This window comes from Lutra lutra, chromosome 15 (genome assembly GCF_902655055.1).
Source record: "Lutra lutra chromosome 15, mLutLut1.2, whole genome shotgun sequence".
NCBI classification, from domain to species: domain Eukaryota; kingdom Metazoa; phylum Chordata; class Mammalia; order Carnivora; family Mustelidae; genus Lutra; species Lutra lutra.
The window spans coordinates 33,652,946-33,678,361 of NC_062292.1; the positions used below are offsets into that span (position 1 = coordinate 33,652,946).

Sequence of the window (25,416 nt, forward strand, 5' to 3'; positions counted from 1 at the left end):
TCTGGCAGCAGGAGAGCTCTGAGGGGGCTCACTAGAAATTCTGCCATCCCACTTCACCTATTACAAAATATTACCTACGGCAGTCCTACATTCAGAAATGTGGAAGGGAACTCTTCCTTCTCTTTCTATACCATATAGGCTCTGTGAATGAACCTAGAACACAGGTACTAGTAATACCTATATTACTACTAACTAATTAGCATTACAGCTCAGCTCTATGAAGAAGTAATCCACAGGTCAAATGATTTTCAAATGATTTCTAGAACAAAATATGTTTACGTTTAGTCTGGACTATAATCTATAATGCCTGAGATACTTGGGTTTTCTAGGGACGAGCATGCTTCTGAATGAAAACAAATCAAAACAAAATTAACTGTATACTGCTATGTATGTAGCACTTATGACTACTGTCTATTCTGTTATTTTCTGAATAACATATGTATTCTACTTTATTTTTGCTACTTCAATTAATAAGGCTAACTAAACTAAACCCAGGCCACCCAAAACTACTGAACTTGATAACTGAAAAGACTCCAAAAGGTATATATTTCCAAAAACTGGCTTTCCTTTTTAATTAGGCTATCCATTCTGGACCAGCCTCTATGATATCATCTAAAAATCATTCATATAATTGATAAGTAGCAGATCCTGATTATATATGTATTCACACAGAACTCAAAGTCTTCCTCATTTCTATTGTCACTCAGATTTTTGTTATTTTTATGAGAATCTAAATGTATAGAAAAATGTCAGATATACACATTTTTAAATAAAAGCCAGTGTACTTTTGGCCTTGTGACCAGATCAGCAACAGACGGAAATGACTAAAGGATTTCCGGAAGTAATCAACAGAAGTAAAAGCCATTCTGCAGCGAAACCAACTGTCGGCTCAATGTTTTGAAAATTGTCACAAATCCTGCCGTTAAAAACTGTAAATGATTAGTTGGAATCTTAATTCTACATAAAGAACTCGTGAAAAATAATAGATTGTTCACATATACTCATTGTAGATACAGAACTGATGTAAAATTCTTAATATGTGGCTAAATGAATAGACACCTATCCTGAAGCATGCTGTTCAATAAAATAAACTCTAGGGGTGCCTGGGTGGCTCAGTCAGTTGAGCATCTGTCTGACTTGTGATTTCCGTTCAGATCATGGTCTGAGTCAGGAGATGGAGCCCCTCATTGGGCTCTGAGCTCAGCACGGAGTCTGCTTGTCCCTCTCCCTCTGCTCCTCCCTCTGCTCATGCTCTCTCTGTCTCTCTCAAGTGAATAAATAAAATCTTTAAAAATAAATGAATAAAATAAAATAAATTTCTATTGCTCTAAAGGAAAAATAAAAAACACTTGATACAGATTCTTGTTGGGATAGATTCCAAGGGCAACATAGTATAAAGGTCTCAGGTGTTAGTCACAAAAATAGAAAATTTTAAAATTCAACTACAGCACACTAAATACACTCCAACTAGAGAATGTGCACTACTTAAAATTATGGGGTTTCTGGTTGTTGAATAAACAATCATGAAGAAAAATTAGGGCCACTGAAAAATTGGCCAAATAATGCAGGGACCAGGGCCAATACTTTACTTAGCAGTGTATAAAGAACATGACTGCTTTCAAACTGATGGTGAGAAAAAAAGTAAATGACCTTAAAAGTGTCTCCCGGTAAGAGGATTCAAGAAAATCTTAAATTAGATAGACTTGTATAGGAAAGTTTGGAAATTTGGATGTGTTCTTAATTTAAAAAATCAAGAGAAAAGTTTATCACTCAAACCCACACTAGGAGACCTCACCTTTTCCTGGTATTATCTTAGAATACTTTTCATCTTTACTCTTTGCTGTTCCTTTGTGGGCAGAAATGGCTTCATTTTTCTTTGTTTTTATGTCTCCTTTCATTTTGTAGCACATTGCTGGACTTTCCTGTTCTTTGGTTTTTCCGTGTAACTTCTCTTTAGAATCAGCTGATGGTGCTGGATGTGTGCCTTCTTTCATAAGAGGTTTCTGTATGCTATGTCTGTTGCTTGCCAAAATATCTTTTGGAGAACACTCCTTTCCTGACCACTCACTCCCTTTAGATCCTTTACTTTTAATATGTTTTTCAGCCTTCTTTAAATGATCTTCTTTCATTTCTTGATATCTTACCTCTTTTAAGTCACTCTTACCCTTATTGGGCATTCCCAATCCAATTTTTTTACATCTGTCAGTATGTTCAAGTTCTTGACAAGCCGATCCAGCCGTTGCATTCTGTTGGATAACTGATATCCCACCATCACTCAGGGGACCTTTCAACAAAGAATCACCACCAGCACTCTTGCTTTCTTGATATTTTGATAGAGTCTGTTGCCTGTCATTAATATGTTTGACTCCTCTTTCTTCATTCATTCTGTGATCTTGCTTTTGTGAAACTGAAGTATTGTAGCAACTGATTCGATTCGCTCTGTGCTCTAAACTGGACTCTGTTTTCTGACAGTTAGTGTCTTTGGGGAGTTCTGGTGACCTGGTACTTGCTTGTTGAGGGGTCTCTGCTACTTCTGCTTCTGCTGCTGCAGAGCTTTCTTCTTCTGGGCGAAAGCCATTGATCATACTTGTTACCTGTTCAGCAACTGAGTCAGTTAAAGCGTAGCTGACTTCCCCAACAGCAGTGGTTAAATCTTCTACAGCATTACTGATTGTGTCCACCAGAGAAGACACTGAAGGCAGATTCTGCTGGAAGGTTTTGAAAAATGCCATTTTCTAATTCCTTATTCCTAACAGATGCAATAATGGAATTTTCTCTTCTCAAAATATCAACCGCTTAGGAATTTGAATTTAAAATGTACTTAAATGTTGTTACTCATGAGCTTGATATTATTATTTTGCATTGTGGTTTTTAATCTTTCTGTAAATGCGTTATGCATTGAAAGAAATACGTCGAGGCAAAAACTCTTCCAAAAAAAAAAAAAAAACAAACCACTTGGCTTACATGTAATGACATTTTTTTCCCTCTCCATAGCTATCATACCAGCCGCAAAACAGTATTTTCCCCTCAAATACTATTGGTTTTTTATTCTATACCTGCAAGAAGAAGTATAAAAAGGATTTTTATTATGGACTTTTGGTTTATTTATTAATAGTCTATGTAGGGGAACTGCCCTATCTTACTAACAAACTACCAATATCATTTCAAATTAAGACAACTATTAAAGGGAAAATGAGCAATCTGTGCAGAGGTCAGGATAGAAAAAAGAGCAGGGGGTCACCTGCCGAGTGGCTACTGGATGCAAGGCATTGTGATTTACAAGTTGTATCATACCTGTTCTCACAGTAACTCTAGGAGGTAAATATTATTCTTCTTATTTCATAAGTGGAAAAAAAAAGGCTCAGAAAAAGTACGAAGGTTCGCAAAACCTTTCCAAAGGATCTTCAAGGTCAAAACTATTTTTATAGTAACAGTGAGGGGATGTTTAACTTTTTTACTTTCATTTGCTCATAAATGAACACTGGAGTTTTCCAGAGGCTATATGGCAGATTGAATGCAGAAGCAGACATGAGAATAACAGCTGGTTCTTCTTTGTCAGTCATTAAAGGGATTTGTAGAAAATATAAAACAACGGCACTCTTCTCACCATTTTTGGTGGGGGGGTGTAAAAAAATATATAGTTTTTTAAGTTAAAAAATGTTACTTATTTTTAACATGTATGTAATAGGCTTATTGGGGTTTCTGTGGATTTTTCTGTTCCAAGTTCTTATTTACATTCTGGTTAGTTAACATATAGGGTACTACTGGTTTCAGGAGTCGAATTTTAGTGATCCATCACTTACATGTAACACCCAGTGCTCATCACAACAAGTTATTAGGGTTTTTTTAAGACCGATAAATTGTTAAGAATAATTTTAAATGTTCTCAGTTTTAACTTCTAATATGGTACTTTAACAATAGATATAACTCACATAAACAAAGGTTCTTTGGAGTCTTCAATAATTTTTAAGGGTGTAAAGGGGTTATTAGACCAGAGAAAAACCAGAAAAGCTGAACAAGGGGATTCCTGGAGGCTGCCCAAAGAGATACCTGTAACCAGTTCAACTCTACACAAATGATCAAGAAGCTAAAGTATGAGAAATGCTAAAACTTCAAACAAAATCACAAAAGTACTACTCTTTCCTGATGCAGAAGTTACAGATGTAAATCAATAACCCATAGATTTTTATAAATGGTAATGTTATCACTTTTTAAGTTACCAGAAATAAGAGAAAACAAGAGAAAAATACCAGAAAATAAGATCTCTTCAACATAAACAAGAAGAGCAAGGTTTTTCTGCTAATGCTCTGAAATACTGTTCTAAATTAACACCTCGCCTTTATAATTCTCAGCTTGCTTCTGCTATCATTTATATATATAATATATATTTTTACAAATTATATAAGCCAATCTTTGGAAAGAGCTAATAAAGAACTTTTATCATAATATAAAAAAATTAACTCCACGGAATAATTTTCATGGAAGAAAGAACAAGATTACAGCCCTCATGTCTTCTAGTCTCTTGTAGTTTTAAGAGACAAAAAGTGATATAATGCCTATGGTACCAACAGAGGGAAAGGAACACTAATTTTTACAACCAGACTTTATCTGTACACTTTCTCTACTTTCTCCAAACCACTTTCTTCAAACAATAAAATTATCCATCAGCTGAGAATTCGATAGGAGGTAAAGAAAAAGGGTGAATACTTTTCAAAGCCTTCTATGGGAATATGGGGGAAAGCTCTTCAGAGAGTTACTTGGACAGTAAGATTTAAGCTATATAGAGCAGAAAGATACTTCCTTCTTAAAGCATATCTACTCATACTACAGGCTCAAAAGCATACCTTATGTATGAAAAATAAAAATGTGGTTTTCTGATAGCATGCAGTTCATCTTTATGTGATATATTAGCAATTCGTGAATAACAAAGATAATTGAACATAATTTACTCAATAATTTTTTTTTTACTCTCACAGAAAAGTGGCTCGAATGTTACTTTATAGTATGTCAAAACCAACCTTACAATATATGTTTAAAAAAATAACAGAATGGTATAGATAAAAAGAACAAACAAGAAAAGCAGTGATGATACTTACAAATTTTATCTTGTGAGTTCTTCCTTGTACTGTATCCTGAACCAAGATCTGGAAACCCGCCAACATTTTCAAAACAGAACTTCTTATTAATATAGAGAAAAAGGAGCAGCATCAAGATAATAAACACCCCAACAGCTGACAAAAATCCAACTGCCTCTGGAGATACTAGAGAAAAAAAAGTCACAGCTGTAAGCATTTATTCTTCTTTAAGCTACAGATAAGAAGAAGGAAACCCCCACACATATGTTAGATTACTGCCTGAGTTGAATTATACTTTTTAATTGTCATAGTTTACATAGGTTTATAAGAAAAACAAATGGCACAGTTTAATGAGCTGTTCAATTCACTCAGAAGTACTTACTCAAACCTAAAATTTTCTGTATAATTTCTGTTGGGGCAATCTTATAATACAGGAGTTTATAAAATAGACAATTACAAACCTAGCCCACTTAAGAGTATTAAAATTAAAAATTTTAGTACAAGAATTAGAAAAAATTATTTCCCACACACACGTATCTTATTCAACCAAATTTTAAGAACATATATTATTATTCTTATCTCTAAAAGCTTCAATGGCCCATTTTATTTAATAAACTCTGGACTTCTTAACTTGGCATCCAAAGCTCCATCCTCTCTTTCTAGTATTATACTCTAATCAAATGGTTCCACTCACTGCCTCCGAATCAGCTATATGCATTACCATACACCTTGTCTTTGTTGTTTATTTTCTTCCCGTCGCCTTGAATGACCGAGTCTGCTCTCTACCGTATCCCACTCATTCATTCAATCAACAAATATTTTGGACCAGCAGCCACACACCAGGCATTATCACATACACGGGTCCTGCCTTTGATGAACAGGCTGGTGAAACACTAGAACGCAGTGTGGTACAGGCTGTGAGTAGGGAAGAATAGGGACTATGAGCCACAGAAACACTTAAGCCAGTGTTGAAGGATCCAGTAGGTTTTTCTGAAAAATTATGGCCTCCATGATTATAATCTAAGAATTATCAAGAATTAACACTATCCCAGGCAGAAGGAACGGCAAGTGCAAAAAAGTCCAAAGACAGGAAATCACTGTATATTCCAGAAACTCAAGAGAACTTTGTTACAATAAACCAGATTTTCAAGAGAATCTGATCTCAAGAGAATACATGAAATCATACATGGAGACTGCAAAGTGAGAACAACAACAAAAAAATCTACAACTTCTCTAATTCTCAGCAATCTGTCTTTCTGTCTTTGCTTTGTCACTATATCAATCATTTGGAGTTAAATAGGAACTAAATTTTTTATGCCTAATGCCTTATATTTAATACTCGGGTATTAGGTGAGAACGAATCCTAAGCCTCAAATATCCTCTACAACCTACAATCTACTCTTTCTTCTCCCACTGCTCAAGTAGCAGCTAAAATGTCATCTCCTCCAAGATTCTTCCTTGAACAGAAAAGCCATAGCAATTAGCATCTACAACTCATTTGTTTAAAATGAACTCACCAACCAGCCCAATGATAACTGTTTTTATCTACTAGCTTTTCATTATTTGTGAAAGCCAGCCACCCCAGGTGTAGACCTTCTAGGACATTATATAGTCTATTCAAGGCTGGATCAACAATATTGTGATACAGGACAGAGCAGAGTGACATTGTAAAGGGAAAAGGGGAGAGACTGAATGGTAGAAATCCAGTCTAAATATCAGGTTGATGAACGATCACGCTACTAGAAACAAGATGTTATGCCCAGACTTTACCCCTGTCTCATTTTTCAGGCTGGAGAACCGTCAGAAAAGAGAACAGTATTTTAACTTAAAAATCCAAGCTATATTACCAAAAACAGTGCTATGGATCAAGGCTGAAGGATGAAGCAAAAATGAAAACAGAAGAATTATCTTCAGCAATTCTCACAGCTAGAGAAGTCAGAAGCAGGATAGGACCTGGTATAAAAAAGCAAAATGCTCAATCAACTTATATTCAATGTTACACTGTAAACACATATGTATAGGAGCTCCCCCTTTAGCCCTTGTCCAAAATACACTTGAAAATCTGATGCATTTAAGTGAACACACAGGGATAGATAATATGCAATCTGAAAATCTCCTATCTCTTAGAAGACTAAATGAGAGAAAACATAGCTCACCTCACTTAAGAAAGCTAACTATTGCTAATAAAAATAGCAACAAATACATATACCATATGTTACATACAGTGACTGTTTTAAGTAGTTCACGTATATTAACTTCTTAAATATTCACAATTAGACTATTATCCTCATTATAAATTGTGATATGGAGATATTAAATTATGTGCCCAGCTTATAAGTGGAAGAGTCAGGATTCAAAACCGTGTCTGGCTACAGGGTCTGTGCTTTTAACCACTACTCCTATGGCTTCTTCTGTCTTCCTTCTCTCCTCTTCTTGCCTCTTCCTATCTCATGTCTCAGGCCTTATTTCTGTCTTTCTCTTTTCATCTCCCTCCTTCCCACTTGAAAATTTAACTGGGGGTATGGTGGGGAGTCAACTATAAACAAGGATAATACAGTAAGTGCTATGATAGAGGCAGGAATAGAAAGTATTCCTGGAACACAAAGAAACACTACCTGACGAAGTTCCAAATGCTGCAGAAAGGAGGCAACACTTGAGTAGAGCATGAACGATTAGTAAGACTCTATCAAGCAGTGAAGGGACAGATGAAAGAGACGGTAAAAGACATAAAAGCGGTGCGCATGGCATTCTATAAGTGCTAATGGGTCTTATTGGCCTCCATGTTCTCAAAGCACCTAGCACAACGCACAGTTGACATTATATAAACATCTGTAAATGAATAAACGAATAAATGTGTGTTAGGGAAGATCTGGAATATACCAGAGGGCCTGATGCTGGAGATAAAAGCAAGATCCAAAATGTCAAAGAAACCTGAATACCGTCCTAAAGATTTTGTGTTTGCAGAGCTCTATTGCTTAAAACATTCAGGAAACTAGAATATAGTAGGGAGTGATTGCTGGCAATGCAAGAGGAGTTCTTTTTTTTTTTTTTTAATTTAAATTCAAGTAATTAACATATAATGAATTATGTGTTTCAGAGGTAGAGTTCAGTGATTCATCAGCTGTATATAATACCCAGTGCTCATTGTATCACCCAGTTACCTAACCCTTCATCCCTCACCCCTCCAGGAACCCTCAGTTTGTTTGTTGATTTAGAGTAGGAGGAGTTCTGGGGCACCTGGGTGGCTCAGGGGGTTAAAGCCTCTGCTTTCAGCTCAGGTCATGATTTCAGGGTCCCGGGATGGAGCCCCACATCGGGCTCTATGTTCAGCAGGGAGCCTGCTTCCTCCCTCTCCTTCTGTCCCTCCCCACTGTTCATGCTCTCTCTCTCAAATAAAAATCTTTAAAAAAAGAAGTTATGCCTAAAATCTTATTTATATTATGAATCTGCTTACAAAGCCAGTCTGCACAGGTATTCCTAGGATTATGATTAAATTATCTGTACATAAACCTTCTCTTCCCCCCAATTCTAGATTAGCCGCTGCAAGCAAGTAAACGCTAGTGCAAACTGCATATTACCTTTTAAGGAGGAGCTTCAAAATCTATGTAACAGCAAACAGATAATTAGTTTAGGTTAATATCACACATTTGAAGAATTTAATTTGCCGAATCAAATTTGAGTTAACAATAACTTGGAATACACTAATGCATTATTTTCCCATAATCCAAATTTGTAAAATTCACATGTGATAAACAATAAAACCAAGACCAAACAATAACAATATTAGCAACATGAAATATTTAAGAGTGCTTATTATTTGCTAAGGGCTTTTTAAAAAACATTTAAATTCCAGTTAGTTAACATACACTGTAATATTAGTTTCAGGTGTACAATACAGTGATTCAACATCTCCATACAACACCCGGTGCTCATCACAGCAAACGTTCCCCTTAATGTCCATCACTGATTTCACCCAACCCCCACCCACCTCCCTGGTAAGCATCAGTCTGTTCTCCATAGTTAAGAGTCTGTTTCTTGGTTTCAACTCTCTCTCTCATTCTCTTTTTTTCTCTTTGCTTGTTTTAAGCATTACACTTAGGAGTTACAAGTATTATCCAGCTGATTCTTCACTATAACCCAATTTTACAGATAATGGGAATTGAAGCTCAGAAAGAGTTAAGCAGAATTTTCAAGACCTTAATATTATTATTCAGTGATAGAGTCTTGATTTGAAGGCAGGCACAATGACTCTTGAGCCAAAATGTCAAACACTAATCCCTATTGCTTCCTATTTGCCAGGCATTGCTGTAATCCCTCTTATTTTAAAACTTAATAGTCAAAACAACTTTATAATAGGTCAGTACTACACATCACCTTAATCTTTAGTAAACTGAGGCCCAGAGACTAATTAACTTGTCTAAAGTCACAAATATAGGAAACAGTAGAACCTGGATTTGAACCCAGATATTCTGACTCCAGAGCCCGTGTTCTTATACATCAAGCAATACTGCTTCCTTGTATGCCAACCTGCAATATAAAATAAAAGGGAATGCTACGTGGTCAAGGTTCTAGAGCTCACTATAAACATTAAGAGAAAACATTGTATGATTTGGATTTTATATATGTTAAAGAATAGCAACTAATTCAAGCTTTCTCTAAGTAAATATATAAATTACAAATACAATAAATACAATAATTTTTTATTCAAGATACTTTCCTAAATAAGCTAAAATTATAGAAGTATGCTTAGAAACCAAAATGAATGGTACATCCTTATATGCCATGTTTGAAAAGTTAAAAACTAAATGTATCCCGTAGAATAAGATTGATATTCATTAGTAATGCTCATTAAAAATATACACTGTCTGTATGTAGTTCTATATGGTCTCTGTGAGCTAGATGACCCCCTATATGAAGTATGTAAAGATTATACTGCAAAGTAAAAAGACATACTGTCTCACCAGGAAATACAAAAAGTTTAGCTTGTCCAAGATTAATGATTACTTACTTATGTTACATATAATTAACTGGCTTTATAGTTATCTTTACTATACACTTAGAAATGAACATATATATTTACAAAAGATGAAAAAAACCACTTTTTGTCAAAATTCAAGTTTCAATAATAGTAATACAATTCATTTTAATTTCTACAGATAAATTGTTCATAGGAAGAAAATGATGAAATGATAATCTTAAAAAATAAAAGCAGGAGCAAAACCATTTTGACTCTGAATGTATTACGGAATTCTACTTTCCATTTTGTCACAAAGAAAACATTTTCTATATAAGTTTTATGAGAAAAATACTAGGATATAAATAAACATAAATACAAGGGGAGATATTTATTTATTGAGCTTTTGTATTTTCAATATTAAGTTATTTGTGCTCTTCTTTAAAGTTTTATATCAAAACAAATTAATTACAAATGTTAGATTTATATCTGTAAATTAAATTTTACAAACTATTCTTTTAATTATATTGTAAATGCAAAATTAAATAAAAAAGAGCCCATGCTTCTTATAATTCTTTAAAAAAAGAAAAATTAAAGAGAACCACTTACAATTTGTATTATAAGGTCTGTATTGCTGATCTGTCTTACTTGGTATGAAACACTAGTCCTCTAACTACATGTCATGGAGACTTTAATAATTCATTTAATAGTTGTAATTCTATCTCTTGAACAAAACGTGAACTATACAAGAAATCGACTTTCGTTTTAAAAGAAATACTTGCTTACTATTTAATAAGTCCTGAATATTTTTTCTGATACTTTAATCAGAAAATTCCACAATTTGTGTTGATCTGGTTTGCACATTAAATAGAGAATTTATCAGTATTTCTAAGAAACAATGTAGGAAAATAAAAGATTAATTTGATATGCTTAAATCTCCTTGTATAATAGCTCAGTTGCTTCCACAAATAAAACCTTCCCTGAAATTTTTATATTATGCTATAAATAACACAAAACTGGAAAGATGACATATATAAATCAAGAAAGGAATATAATGATACATAATTATTAACTTTAGATTTCATTTAAAAAAATCAGTAAGAAAAAAAAACAAAAAAAGCATTCACTCATAAGTGACATAATTCACTGCTGAGTAACTTCAAGGGACAAGAGAGGAAGGCACAGATGGCAGTGATGTGGGACAGTGCCCCAAATCTTACAAACAAAACTGCCCTCTGGGAGAAAGTCCCCTGACGGGGTTGATAAAACAGATGATATCCAACTTGTTTCAAATGTCAAACCATCAATAGATTGAAACAGTATTTCCTATAAGTACCATGTAATAAATTGAAATTTCATTCAAATATCACAACAGTGAAAAATCCTAAATCAGTCTATAAGAAAACTGGGGGAAAAAATCCCAAACGTTTATTAAGTATGGAAACCAAATGCATAACATATTTAAACCATATGCCTCATACTTGGACTTGATAATATACTTAACATGCACTTAACAAACTTATATTTAATCCAAATACTTAAATAAAAACTCTGTCAAACATTCTCTGGAAGTTATTTTTCTTCAAAGTATGCTCTTGATTGAGGCTTCAAATTACAATTCCAATGAAGCTTAGTTTAAGACAAACTTATTTTCCTGGCAAATCTGCATAGAGCAAAACAGAGTCATTCTTTTGAACAACAAATTAGGGTTAACGTCCTCAAAATTTCCATTCAATGTGTATGAATTCCTCCAGAATTATCTGAGTGATAAATGGTACAGGCAAATAGAGGGTCACTTCTTTCTGTCCTAAACTTTGCCAATGATTCTTCACTCTTCCTTTTCAGTAAGATCTTCATTGCTAAGCTACTATAAATAAGATTTTTGAAAAGTCAACACCAACTGCAGAAGAATCTTCTAGGTAAAGCCAATTTATGATGTCAAACAAGTTTCAGAGATGCTTACCACAGGCTTTAATTCTAAGCCATTAAATTCTGATAAATGCAAATTGGTTTCTTTCTAATCTCTTAGAGAGACATCACTTTCCTCCTATATTCTAATGTTATGTCAATAGTTTTCCCCTTTAAGAATTTTTTTTGTTCTTATATATTTTTTTCAAACTTTATGGATGTATAATGATGGAGAATTATATATGTGTAACGTATATCTTGATGATCTGATATACACATGGATTGTAAAATAATTACAATCAAGGTAATTAATACATCCATCATCTCACATAGTTATCTTTTTTCCTTTTTGTTGTAAGAATGCCTAAGATCTATTTTCTTAGCAATGTCAAGATCCCTTGTACAATTAATTTTAGTCACATTGTTGTACATTAGATCTCCAGAACTGATTAATCTTGTACAACTGAAACTTTATACCCACATCTTCCCATCTCCTCCTACCCACCAGCCCTTGACAACTGCCATTCCATTCTCTGCTTCTATAAGCTTGACTGTTTTAGAGTCACATATAGGTGACATCATACAGTATTTGTCTTTCTGTTTGAAATGTTTCACTTAGCATAATGTCCTTCAGGTTTATCTATATTTGTCAGAAATAGCAGGATTTTTTTTCTTTATTAAGACTGAGTAATATTCCATGTGGTATATATATATACCACACTTCCTCTATCAGTTCATCTGCTGATAGATGGTTAGGCTGTTTCCACACCTTGGCTATTATGAATAAGGCTGACATGAACATGGAAGTGCTGATGTCTTTTAGAGATCCTGGGCATGTTTCCTTTGGATATATAACCAGAGTTGGGTTTGCTGGATCAAAGGTGGTTTTAGTTTTCATTTTGTAAAGAAAATTCACATGTTTTTCCATAGTGTCTGTACCAATTTACATTCCCACTATCAATATACAAGTGTGTATATATTTATGATTATTTCTTTCTGTTTAACAGGCACTTTTGTCATTATATAATGAAATTTGTGTTGAGAGGCTGTTTTAGAGTCTATTTTGTCTGGTGTAAGTATAGTCATTCCTGCTTTTTTTTGCTTACCATTTGCATGAAACACATTTTTCCATCTCTTTACCTTCTGTGTGTGTTTAAATCTAAAGTGAATCGCTTGTCAATAGCATACTGCTAAATCTTGCCTTTTTATTCACTCAGCCACTCTATGTCTTCTGACTGGTGAGTCTAATCCATTTACCTTAAAAATTATTATTGACAAGTGAAGATTTACTATGGAGATTTTGTTATTATTTTTGATCACACAGATATTTTGTCCCTATCTTCCATTCTTTTTTTTTTTTAAAGATTTTTATTTATTTATTTATTTGACCGACAGAGATCACATGTAGGCAGAGAGGCAGGTAGAGAGAGAGAGAGAGAGAGGAGGAAGCAGGATCTCCACTGAGCAGAGAGCCCGATGTGGGGCTCGATCCCAGGACCCTGAGATCATGACCTGAGCCGAAGGCAGAGGCTTTAACCCACTGAGCCACCCAGGTGCCCCCCTATCTTCCATTCTTAATGGCTTCCTTTGCTCTCTGATCATTTTTGTAGTAATTTGCTTTAATTTTTTTCTGTTTTTTGCATATCTATTACAGGTTTTATCTTTGTGGTTAGCTTGAAGTTAGCATAAAATATCATGTAGTAGAATCTCTATTTTAAGTTAACAATTTAACTTCAATTGCATACAAAAACTCTACACTTTTACTTCCATTTGTGTTCTTAAAGTCAGAGTTTGCTATTTATATGGTGTATCCATTAATAAAATTTTCATTTATGCTTTCATATATTTTTATGTTGATACTTTAGTGAATTCTTGTTTCAATTCGAGGGACTCCCTAAAGTATTTCTTATATAGTAGATCTTGTGATGACAAACTCTCTTGGTTTGTTCATCCAAGAAAAACGTTATCTTGTCTTCAACTTTTTTTTTAATTTATTTATTTGACAGACAGAGATCACAAGTAGGCAGAGAGGCAGGCGGTGGGGGGGAAGCAGGCTCCCCGCTGAGCAGAGACCCCCCGATGTGGGGCTCGATCCCAGGACCCTGGGATCATGACCCGAGCCGAAGGCAGAGGCCTAACCCACTGAGCCACCCAGGCGCCCCATCTTGTCTTCAGTTTTAAAGAACAACTTTTTCAGGTATTGTATTCTTTGTTGGCAGTTTTTTTCCTTAAGCTCTTTGAATATATCATTGCACTCTCTCCTGGCCTGCAAAGTTTCTGCTGAGAAATCTAATGATCATTCTTATAGTGGGGGGAGAGAGTGCTCATCTATCTGACAAGTTGCTTTTCTCCTCCTGAATGCAAAATGTTCTTTGTCCTTGAATTTTGACACTTTGATTCTAATGTGTCCCTGTAGTCTTCTTTGGGTTGATCCTGTTTGGGAACATTTGAGCTTAATGAATCTGGATGTCCATTTCCCTACTCAAATGTAAACATTTTTAATCCTTATTTCTTTAAATAAGCTTTCTGTACCACCTCCACCTGCCACCCTTCTCCATATGGAACACCCATAATGAATATTCTGTTTCCTTGATGGTGTCTCATAAATCCTATAGACTTTCTTCATCGTTATTCACCCTTTTTTTCCTTCTCCCTGGATAATTTCATATATTGCTGTCCTTATCCCCAGTGGGGAAGGCTGCTGTCAAGGGTATCTCTTGGCCCTGGGACACACATGACTACAGCAGTGGGACTGGTGTCCAGGACATGGGTGTGCCTAGCACATACATGGCAATGCCAATGCTTAGGGTGCAGTGCAGGTTCTGGCAGATTAGCCACAGCGCCCGTGTCCACATACACGTGGAATGGCACATGAACACACCAGCACCAGGACAGGGAAGTGAGAGAGGTGTTGGGAGAAGGAGACATCGGTGACTCCATTAGGAGCAAAGAGCTGGCTCTATTCTTGGGGGCTGGGAGAGAGACAGAGAGGTGACTACTCCAAGGGGACACAGTGGGGTAAATTCCAGGCAGCTTCATCAGCTGGGGTCAGTGTTGGCAAAGATTTTGGAGGTCCTCAGTGGCAAAGACCAAGGGAGTCCATGACAGTGCCGAGTACTACCAGGCTCCTCACCAGCAGTGGTGAAAGCTGCTAAAGTCTTCCTGCTCTTCTTTTCCCCTCTGAGGGGAGGTCACAGCGGATGAGATCCCTCCTGGTGTTGAGCTCTGCTGAACTAGAAGATGGGGTGATGCTGGTAAAATGCTTCCTATGCTTTTCTACGTGGCTCTTCTCAGTTTGTGTGCTCCACTGGATGGCTCCTGCTTCTCTACTATACTCTAGAACTGTCCGAAGCTACCTTTTTTTTTTTTTAAGATTTTATTTATTTATTTGACAGAGAGAGAAACATATTTCTTCACCCTAAAATTGATCCAGTTTGAGAAGACCAGCCTTTTCCAAAAACACTCTACAGTTTAAGGCACGGATTACTATATCTGAATACATTGGTATGCAATCAAAAGTCCACAGGAATGTTTTATTACCACTGAACAGGTCCAACACACTTTAATTAGTGGTGGTAAGGGCTCAACATCCTATGGTGCTCCTACTTCCACGCAGCAATTTGCAAGTTAAGGGTTCTTTAATCCTTAACTTGCATTCTCAATGCACACTGAATAAAAAATGTGGAGCTCCATTTTCAAAGTGATCTCTACCCTTACACACACACACACACACACACACATCACATATTATGATAGCAAAGATATTTGAAATTTTAAAGAAAATTACTCGAAAAGCTTTGTGAAAGAGCTCTAACACACTCTTCTACTTTTGGCTGCAGACAGTGTTACTGAACAGCCACCGAACAAGGATGGCAGTGCTGGGGCAGAATCAAGTAGGAAGCAGCCCGAGTCTTGGTCCTCAGGGGCTGTAAATGCAAATTTCAAGTCATTAAAGTAGATGATAACCTAAACTTAAAATATTTCAAAAAATAAGAGGTGGTGCTGCAAATTTACCAATCACCTGTAACAAAATCCGCATTAATCATAGAGCTGAAGAAAAAACCCTGCCAACCAGAAAGAGAAAAGATAAGCAATGGAATGATGAAATTGAAAAATAAAATGTCTACATCGACACATCTTTTAGTAGTGTCTATTTTAGTTGGAGATTTAGGGAAATATATAATTAAATTGATAATAAAGCAAAATAAAATTTTCTGAAATTTAAAAAATAAATGCAGAACTTTAAGAAACCATCATGCTTTTAGCAAGGATCTTTGTGTATTCATGAGGGACAGATGTTCTCGCTTCTGTCAGGGAAAAGTCTGAGAAGTACTAACTATATATTAATTTATTCAATTAATGCTAACCAATAAGAATGAAGCCTGAATAAAACAAAATGTAGTTCCTGAACTTAGAGGCTTAATAAAGTACAAAGGGGCACCCAACCTTGACTTGGGATAAAAGAGAAGACTTCCTGGGATAAGTGACTCTTAAACTGAAATATGAAGAATCTAGAACACGAAAGAGGAAGGGGGCAAAGTAGGGGGGAGGGGGAGGAAGAGGAAGAGTATTTATAGTGAAAAGGCCCAGAGGCAAGAGATAATGACACAACTAAGGGAACAGAATAAAAGGTATAAAGCAGTCAAGAGATAAATAAAGCAGGAGAGTAAGCAAGGGCAAAATCATGAGAGATCTTGTAAAAATTGTTAAGGAGTCTGAACTTTATCCTGAAGGCACTGGTGACTCAAAATATTTCAAGCATGGAAATGTGAGATCATTCTGGTGTACAAGTCAGGACAGGAATGAAGGACTAGTAAGAGGCAGTTTATAAAGTAACTGCAGTAATCCAAGGGGGAAATGATGATAGCCTGACTTGCTAGGTGCCTCAACTGAACATGCTGGAAGAAAGGTCTTCTTAGAGCCTACCTTTCAGGCTGTCTCATATACAAACTAGTAAATACAAAAACACACACATAATGTCCTGTATTAATGTTATAAAGCTTTCCCTGTACTTGCTCCAGTAATGTTTCTATTTCAAGTGACAGAATTCATGGCACTGTATCACAATCTAACATAATAAATTACTTATTGATCTTATGAATATATTGAAAAGGTAGCAGTACACTCGCATGCTTTAGTAAACAATCTTCCTTCTATAAAAATCAGATCAATATGCAAGCAAGTGAGATATAGACTGTGGGTTAAATGCCAAAAGCTATTGTTTTATAAGAACCATGACAGTTATATAAGAAAATATTAACACAAGTTATCAAAATACTTTCAATTATCTACAAAACACAGGATACTAAGGAGCAATCTGTATGTCTCAACAAAATATGTCAGATAACTTGTTAATTTCTTTCTGTGAAAGAATGACTCATGCAGACAAGGAAAACACATGTGGCGTCTGGCTTCCTTAAATAAATCTCACAAGTTTCTCTAAAATGAAATTTCAGTTTAACCAACAAACTGACTGGTAGGATCTAGATTCTAGATGAAAGATTTGAAAGTCCAAGGCTCTCTCTCAGGCAAGCATTGGCATTAGACCTGGTTTTTCGCTTTGTGCCAACTTTTCTGGGTTATCACATTTGCCTTTTTGGTAACCAGGTCTAATGCCAAAGAGGCCATTTGAGTCACTCCCTAACTAAATATTCTCTTTTTCTGGCACAGCGACTTGAAGTCAGAGAAGAACCAATAGCTGTGATGGTTTCAATAGGTTGACAGAATGAATATATACAAAAGGATGCAAGATTATATTCCAAACTCAGGGACTCATAATCATCTTAAGGAGAATCACTCTATAAAACTGTGTTACTTAATACCTTTGCCTAACCTGAATGAAGGAACTGAGAATATGTTCATTAATTTTGTAGAAGGTCCTACGAACTAGGTTGGGCACAGCTACTAATTCACTCAAACAAACATACACAAGGGACCTCAATATATGAATGAAGTAATACATCAAAACATAATGAAGATCAATATGGATAATTCCAAGTTACTACCCTAGCAGGGGCCAAACACTGATAAAGGTTAATGAAAATACTGGCTCAATAAAATGTGTCAGGAACAAATGTTTCTAACAGGTGAAAATTAAGCTTTCTGTTATGCTATCAGATTTCTATTAAAGCAGTATGATCTCCAATTTCAAAATATAACTGAGAACACTAAAAAGGTCCAGAGAGGAACAATTAAATTCACTATACGTATATTAAAAGCCTTATGCCAAAAGTGAAATTACTTTATACTGCAGAAGAAATGGCAAAAACGTGTTTATGGAAGGATTTAGTATACACAGGTGAGTTGGACCATATGATGCAGAACTCCACAATTATAAAAAAGAAAGTGACCCCTCATGATAATCTAAAAAGTTCATTATAGAAATACTATTTCACTGTGAGGATTAAGAATTGAAACAGGTTATTAAGAAAGACTAGAAGAGTATAAAATTTATAGGACTGAGATTAACAATTTGCTTAAGAAGATCCTATTTTAAATAATTTAAATAATTTTAATTAAATCCCAAATGGCTGAGGTTACTGTGGTGAAGATACTAAAAAAGAAACTTTGAGAATTTTCAAAACTCAGAAATAAATTAGTGGGGACAGATGATAATTATAATTGTATAAAAACACTAAAGTGGATCTAATAACTCAGAAAAGTTGAAAAGAAAAAGTACACAGTGGATTTGGAAACTATTTCAAATAAGGAATAAATCAAAAGGCAGTAGAAAACAAACAGAAAAAAACATCTGTCAAGAAACTGAGTTAACAAAAGAAAATATATTAATAAAGAAAACTGGTATTTGTAAGGATATGGCAATATTTACTGAATTTTAGGGGGCAACCAGTTTGGATGTCATAGAACTCAATAGGATATAGATGCAATATGGTTCACTTCACAGAATATTCTAGAAGATGACTAAACGTTTTGCAATTTTGAACACCTGCTGCTGGGAGTCTAAACTAAATAAAGTCTTAGGTCTTTGCTAGCCCAAACAAAGCCCAAAAGGCCAGGTCAGGTCTATTAATAATTCTGACCACTAGGTTAAAAGGAGGGAATCAACTCCTCCTGCCTCATATTCTTTCCTCTTTTATTTAAGCCTCTTCTCTTTATTCTTCTCCAAATTCAGGTGCATAACAGTTGAACCTTATAAAATCATTTGAAAATTATTTCCCATCTTTGTTGCTCCTCTCAACACATAAAGACTATATTCTACTTAGCCTTTAGTTTCAAAGCAGTGAAATATTCCTAAAGGAAGGAGAATGTTTCTGAGAACGAGGTTTTAATTACCTTTGATACTTTTTAGAATATTACTTTGGACAAGTCACATCTTTTAGTTAAATGGATGACTGCGGTTAATTATTAACGAAGTTTGCCACATTATCCCCCTCGATCTTTAGTGGGAAGATCAAGAGATAAAAGTGACTGGGGTATATAATAGTGTAGTAACTCCTTACTATGTTTTATAGGCAAATAGTCTTTATAGTTAAAAGAATCAGAGACCTTGAAAAATCACTGTTAAAAACTAAAAATAGCTTTTACTAACTGTCCAAGATAAACTGCTGATAACTCCCTACAAATCAGGAATGGTAATTTTAAAAAATTTATCCTTTATATTACATTTTTTTAATCAAAATTTCTTTTCTTTTTTTTTTTTTAAAGATTTTATTTATTTATTTGACAGAGAGAGAGATCACAAGCAGGCAGAGAGGCAGGCAGAGAGAGAGGAGGAAGCAGGCTCCCTGCTGAGCAAAGAGCCCGATGTAGGGCTCGATCCCAGGACTCTGAGATCATGACCTGAGCCGAAGGCAGTGGCTTAACCCACTGAGCCACCCAGGTGCCCCTCAAAATTTTTTTTAAAAAGTTTTTTATTTTGACTCCAGTATGGTTAAAATAGAGTACTATATTCGTTTCAGGTGTATAATATAGTGACTCAACACTTCATACATCACTCACTGCTTATCATAAGGGCGCTCCTTAATCCCCAGCACCTATTTAAACCATCCCCCTGCCCACCTTCCTGCCTGTAACCATCAGTTTGTTCTCTACAGTGAAGAGTCTGTTTCTTGGTTTGCCTGTTTTTTTCCCCTCTGTTCATTTGTTTTATTTCTTAAATGACACATTGAGTGAAATTCTATGGTATTTGTCTTCCTCTGACTGGGGTATTTCTCCTAGCATTACTCTCTAGTTTCATCCATGTTGTTTCAAATGGCAAGATTTCATTATTTTTATGGCTGAATAATATTCCATTCTATATTTATACATTCTTTATTTATACATTCTATACATTCTATATTTATACATTCTTCTTTATCCATTCATCTACTGGTGGACACTTGGGCTACTGTAAATAATGCTGCAAAAACATAGAGGTGCATTTATTCCTTTGAATTAGTATTTTTGTAGTTTTGGGGTAAATACCCAGTAGAGGTATTGCTGGATTATAGGGTAGCTCTATTTTTAACTTTTGAGGAACCTCCATACTGTCTTCCATAGTGGCTGCACCAGTTCTCACCAAGAGTGCAAGAAGGTTCCTTTTTTCCACATCCTTGCCAACACTTACCTCTTGCATTTTTTATTTTAGCCCTTTTGACAGGTGTGAGGTGCTATCTCACTGTCATTTTGATCTGCAATTCCCTGATGAGGAGTGATGTTGAACATCTTTTCATGTGCCTGTTGGCCATCAGGATGTCTTCTTTGGAGAAAGGTCTGTTCATGTTTTCTGCTCATTTAAAATATTTTTTTATTTATTTGACAGAGAGACTGTGGGGGACCGGCAGAAGAGAGAATCTTCAATGAGACGCATCTCTGAGCAGGGAGACTGAAGTGGAGCTCGATCCCACAACCCATGAGATCATAACCTGAGCCAAAACCAAGAGCTGGACACTCAACTGAATGAGCCACCCAGGCAACTCTGCTCATTTTTGGTTGGATTATTTGTTTGGGGGGTATTGATTTAGATAAGTTCTTTATGTATTTTGGATATTAACCTTTTATCAGCTATGTCGTTTGCACTATCTTCTCCCAAGGAATGGTAATTTCTAAGACAGTATTACTGACTTACACAAAGTGTTATAATACTTCCAATACGTCCCAGGCTCTTCTTTCACTCCACGTTTCCCCACATACTTGATAGAACTGCCCTTCTCTGCCCCCCTTCTCTCTTCACTTGACCTGGCTAATTCGAATCTCATACTTTTCAGGATCCTGCTCACTGTCTAATATCTTGTCCTCATTTTTAGAGAAGTCAAAAGCCTGTCTTTTATCAGGGGCTAGAGGTCCTATATGAGGAAAAAGATCAAAATAGGCATAGAGACAATCTATCAATCTTTCAGATTCTGGTACACAGCAGCCAAATTCAAATGGGGATAGGATATATGAGCAAACTTTTAGAACTTACACTGTCAAAACTCTTGAGAATAACAGGAATGTTTATAGAATGTCAAATTAGGACTCTCACCTTCCTGGTATCAGAATACCTAAAAAGCTGAAACTGAAAAATTGCAAGGTGAGCATAGAACAAAAAACCTATCTGGTGATGCTTTATCAAACACCAAGAATTTGAACCTAAAATTAAAATGAAGTGGTAGTGGTACAGGGATAGACAACAGACCTAGAGTACAGAACAGACAGGTCAGAAACAGATACATGCACACAGGGATTCTGATGTATGAGGAAATGGCTGCACCACAGTGGACAGAAATCATCTTTTCAATACACTGAGCTGCAAATATGAGGGGGAAATGAATTTACATACAAATCAATTCCAGGTAGAATAAAGATCTTAATGCAAAAAGCTTTTGCTAATAAGTCTTTTAGAAAAATGTACAAAGACCTGTCTTCATAATCCCAAGGTAAAGAAGGATTTCTTATTAAACAAGATACAAAAAGAACTACAAAAGAAAATATTGATAAACATAACTGCATTAAAATTTAGAATTTCTGGTCATCAATAAATATTGTATTATGAAAAGGCAAGCTGAAGAATGGGATATGCAACACATATGAGGGGGAAATGGCTTATGTCTAAAATACACAAAGAATTCCTACAAATTAATAATAAATATAAATATGTAAGTATACATACATAATTAATAAAAAATAGACAAAATCTTGACCAGACTTATCACAAGGGATGAAATACAAATGGCCAATGACATATGCAAAGTTCTTCGACTTTGTTATTAACCAGTATAATGAAAATTAAACCATGATGCAATACCACTATTCCAAAATGACCAAAATTTAAGTCTGTCCATACCAAGTATTCACAGGAAAGTGGAGCAACTAGAAAGCTTTCAGACAAAGTGGGATGATGAGTAACAATACATTAACAAAAAAGAAGAATCATGGTACAGACGTCCCTGACTACAATGGTTCAACTTACGATTTTTCAACTTTATGATGCTATGAAGGTGACAGGCATTCAATAGAAACTGCACTTTGAATTCTGAATTTGGATCTTTTCTGGTCTCGTGATAAATCGTACAACGCTCTCTTGTGATGCTGGGGGGTGGCATACGAGCATAAGAGTATACAACGGATTCACTTACCACGATTTTGTATCCATACAACCATGCTGTTTCTGACTTTCAGGACAGGATTCAGTACGTTGTGTGAGATATTCAGCACTTCACTATGAAACAGGCTTTGTGTTAGATGATTCTGCCCAACTATAGGCTAACCGAAGTGTTCTGAGCATATTTAAGGTCGGCTAGGTGAGCTATGTTCAGTAGTTTAAGTGTAACTAAATGCATTTTGACTTGCAATATTTTCAACTTATGATGGGTTTACTGGGATGTAATGCCACTGTACGCGAGGAAAATCCATATATTCATACATGAGAATATGATGCAGCCATAAAATGAATGAACCAGTTACATGCAACAAAATGAATCACATAAATGTGAGGTTGAGAAGAGGCTGAAGAGTACATACTGCAAGGTTCCAATATAAGGTTCAAAATAGGAGAAATTAACTAGATCTTCCAAGGATGAACACTTAGGCAGTAAAAGCATAAAGAAAAAAGGAAGTGACTTCCCCAGGAGCAGACAGGGAGGGGGTGGTAACCAGGAAGATTACTTGGGACTTCTAGAGGACAGCAGCATTCTACTTTTTTACATAGGTGTATACTTTAAATACTATTTTTTATGTCCATTATGTTTCAAATAAAAACAGAACATAATGAATAGTCCTTTGGGGCAGTTTATAGAGGTTATGGTGATGCCTGATAAATCTTTTCAGTTCTGCAAGAGCTCCTAACTGGCCTGCCTACTTCCCATCCTGTCCTTCTTTGTCTAGTCTCACACAGGATCCAGACTGAGCCTTCAAAACTCAGAATTAACTGTCCTCTGATCATAACTTTGGAATGGCTCCCCATTTCCTCCATGACCTGCCTATTATTCTTCTGACCTCACTTCCTACCACCTCCCCGCTAGTTCATCCTGCTCCAGTCACACAGGATGCTTTAATACTCCTCAAATGCGAGACAGCTTGCTTTTCCCTGGTGTTACCTCTGGCTGCATGGCATTTTCCAAGCTATTCACATAGAGAACTCTTTCATCTCCTCCTAGTCTTTGTTTAAATGTTATCTTCTCAGTGAAAGCAACTTTGTCCATCTTATTTAAAAACACAATCCATCACCACCCACTCCTCTCCCTTTCCTCGATCTGTTTTCTGTATCAACCTTCAAAAGTACCAAGTAATTTAATTTTGCTCTTTCTTTATTATCTCTCTTCCCCAACTAGAATATAAGTTCCAGAAAAGATAAGAAGACAGAGAGCTGTCACATCTGTGAAAATAAATGGTTATTTTTACATGAGATTTGGGATGGATTGTTACGTCAGATTACTACAGCAAGAGTTGATCTCTAGGTTTATGAACATAAATGTAAACAATTAATATTAAAACCAAATCCAAGGGGCACCTGGGTGGCTCAGATGGTTAAATGCCTGCCTTTGGGGGACACCTGGGTGGCTCAGTGGGTCAAAGCCTCTGCCTTCGGCTCAGGTCATGATCCCAGGGTCCTGGGATTGAGCCCCGCATTGGGCTCTCTGCTCAGCAGGGGGCCTGCTTCCTCCTTTCTCTCTGCCTACTTGTGATCTCTGTCTGTCAAATAAATGAATAAAATCTTTAAAAAACAAAACAAAACAAACAAACAAACAAACAAACAAAAGTCTGCCTTTGGCTCAGGTCATGATCCCAGCCAGCATCCTGGGATCAAGCCCCACATCAGGCTCCGGACTCAGAGTCTCCCTCTTCCTCTGCCTCTCCCCCTGCTCATGCTTTCTCACTCTCTTTATCTTTCTGTCTCAAATAAATAAATAAAATCCTTTAAAAAAAATCCAGAAATGCAGGGAGAAACAGATCAAGACAAAGTTGACACAGAGAATCTACCGAAAATATATAGCAAACAAAATGAATGATAATACATTACAACCCAAAAGTATTCACTTTAAAATGAGGAACATGGCAAAGCTGCTGGCTAGCACAGCATACTTTCAAAATTGAAGTAGAGATCTTAGGATGTCTCAAATTTAAAACATTAATTTCTAGTCTCCCTGAGTTTCAGTGAAAAGAAGAATCATTGATCTTGTATGGTATCCCATCTCCTTTATTTTACAAATATCCTAAACAATTAAACTTCATTTTTGGAGGCGAATGAAAACATAATCTAGTCTTAAGTGCTGTTTTTAATCAGAAAAGGATGAAAATGATGAAGCATTCAATTAAAGAAGTTTTGAAAAGATGGTATAAAAAAGCCCTAAAGAAAGAGGAGGAAACAATTAAGATAAAAGCATCAATTAATTAAATTAGGTAAAAGCGATAGAAGAATCTAAGAACTTTTTTTTTTTTGCAGTTATTGTTGTGTATAGGGGGAAAAGGGATTAAAGAAAACACACAAACCTTAACAAATCTAATCAAGCTAACATTAATTCATGGCTCAGTCTGATCACTATGCCAAGTATTTTACAGGTTGCATTTTACTCAACTTTCACAACCCAATCCTTGCGAAAAAGAAACTGAAACTTGATGACTGAATAATTTGCCCAAGTTCATGGAGTTGTAAGTGGCACAGTCAGTATTCAAACAAAGCCTTAGTTAACTCAGATCTCATTGCCTGAACCAATATATTGTTCAAAAATACAAAATACTAAAAACAAACAAACAAAACAAACAAACCCAGAATTCTATACAGGAGAACAAGGATGTGATCAGAGATATTTAAGATTTTAAAGACCAATACACACTTTTCCAAATGTCTATGAAATAAGAATAAAATATACAGTTTAAATATCAAAAACCACCTTAAATAAAAATAACAGCCTAAAAGGATTTTTAAAAAAGTTTTCTAATATGTTCTAGGACACAAGATGAAAAGCTTCTTCATTTATTTTTCAAAGCTAGCATGATTCTGATAATAAAATTGGACAAAAAGAACCCCACAAAATATTATAAATTAAGGGGTGAAAACTC

At 35.6% G+C, this 25,416-nt stretch overlaps 1 protein-coding gene across 3 annotated transcripts in view; it reads right to left on the reverse strand.

Annotated features, from left to right (window-relative positions):
* The window catches only part of SYT14 (synaptotagmin 14), a 193,206-nt gene that overhangs the window by 116,357 nt on the left and 51,433 nt on the right, over window positions 1-25,416 (reverse strand). For 2 of the 3 annotated variants that reach the window (XM_047705248.1, XM_047705249.1), the window contains exon 3: window positions 5,097-5,261. In XM_047705248.1, the coding sequence (XP_047561204.1) occupies window positions 5,097-5,261 (165 nt within the window). Of the gene's footprint in view, window positions 1-1,795; window positions 2,733-5,096; window positions 5,262-25,416 lie in introns of those variants that run through there. The other variant, XM_047705250.1, reaches the window with a different exon arrangement.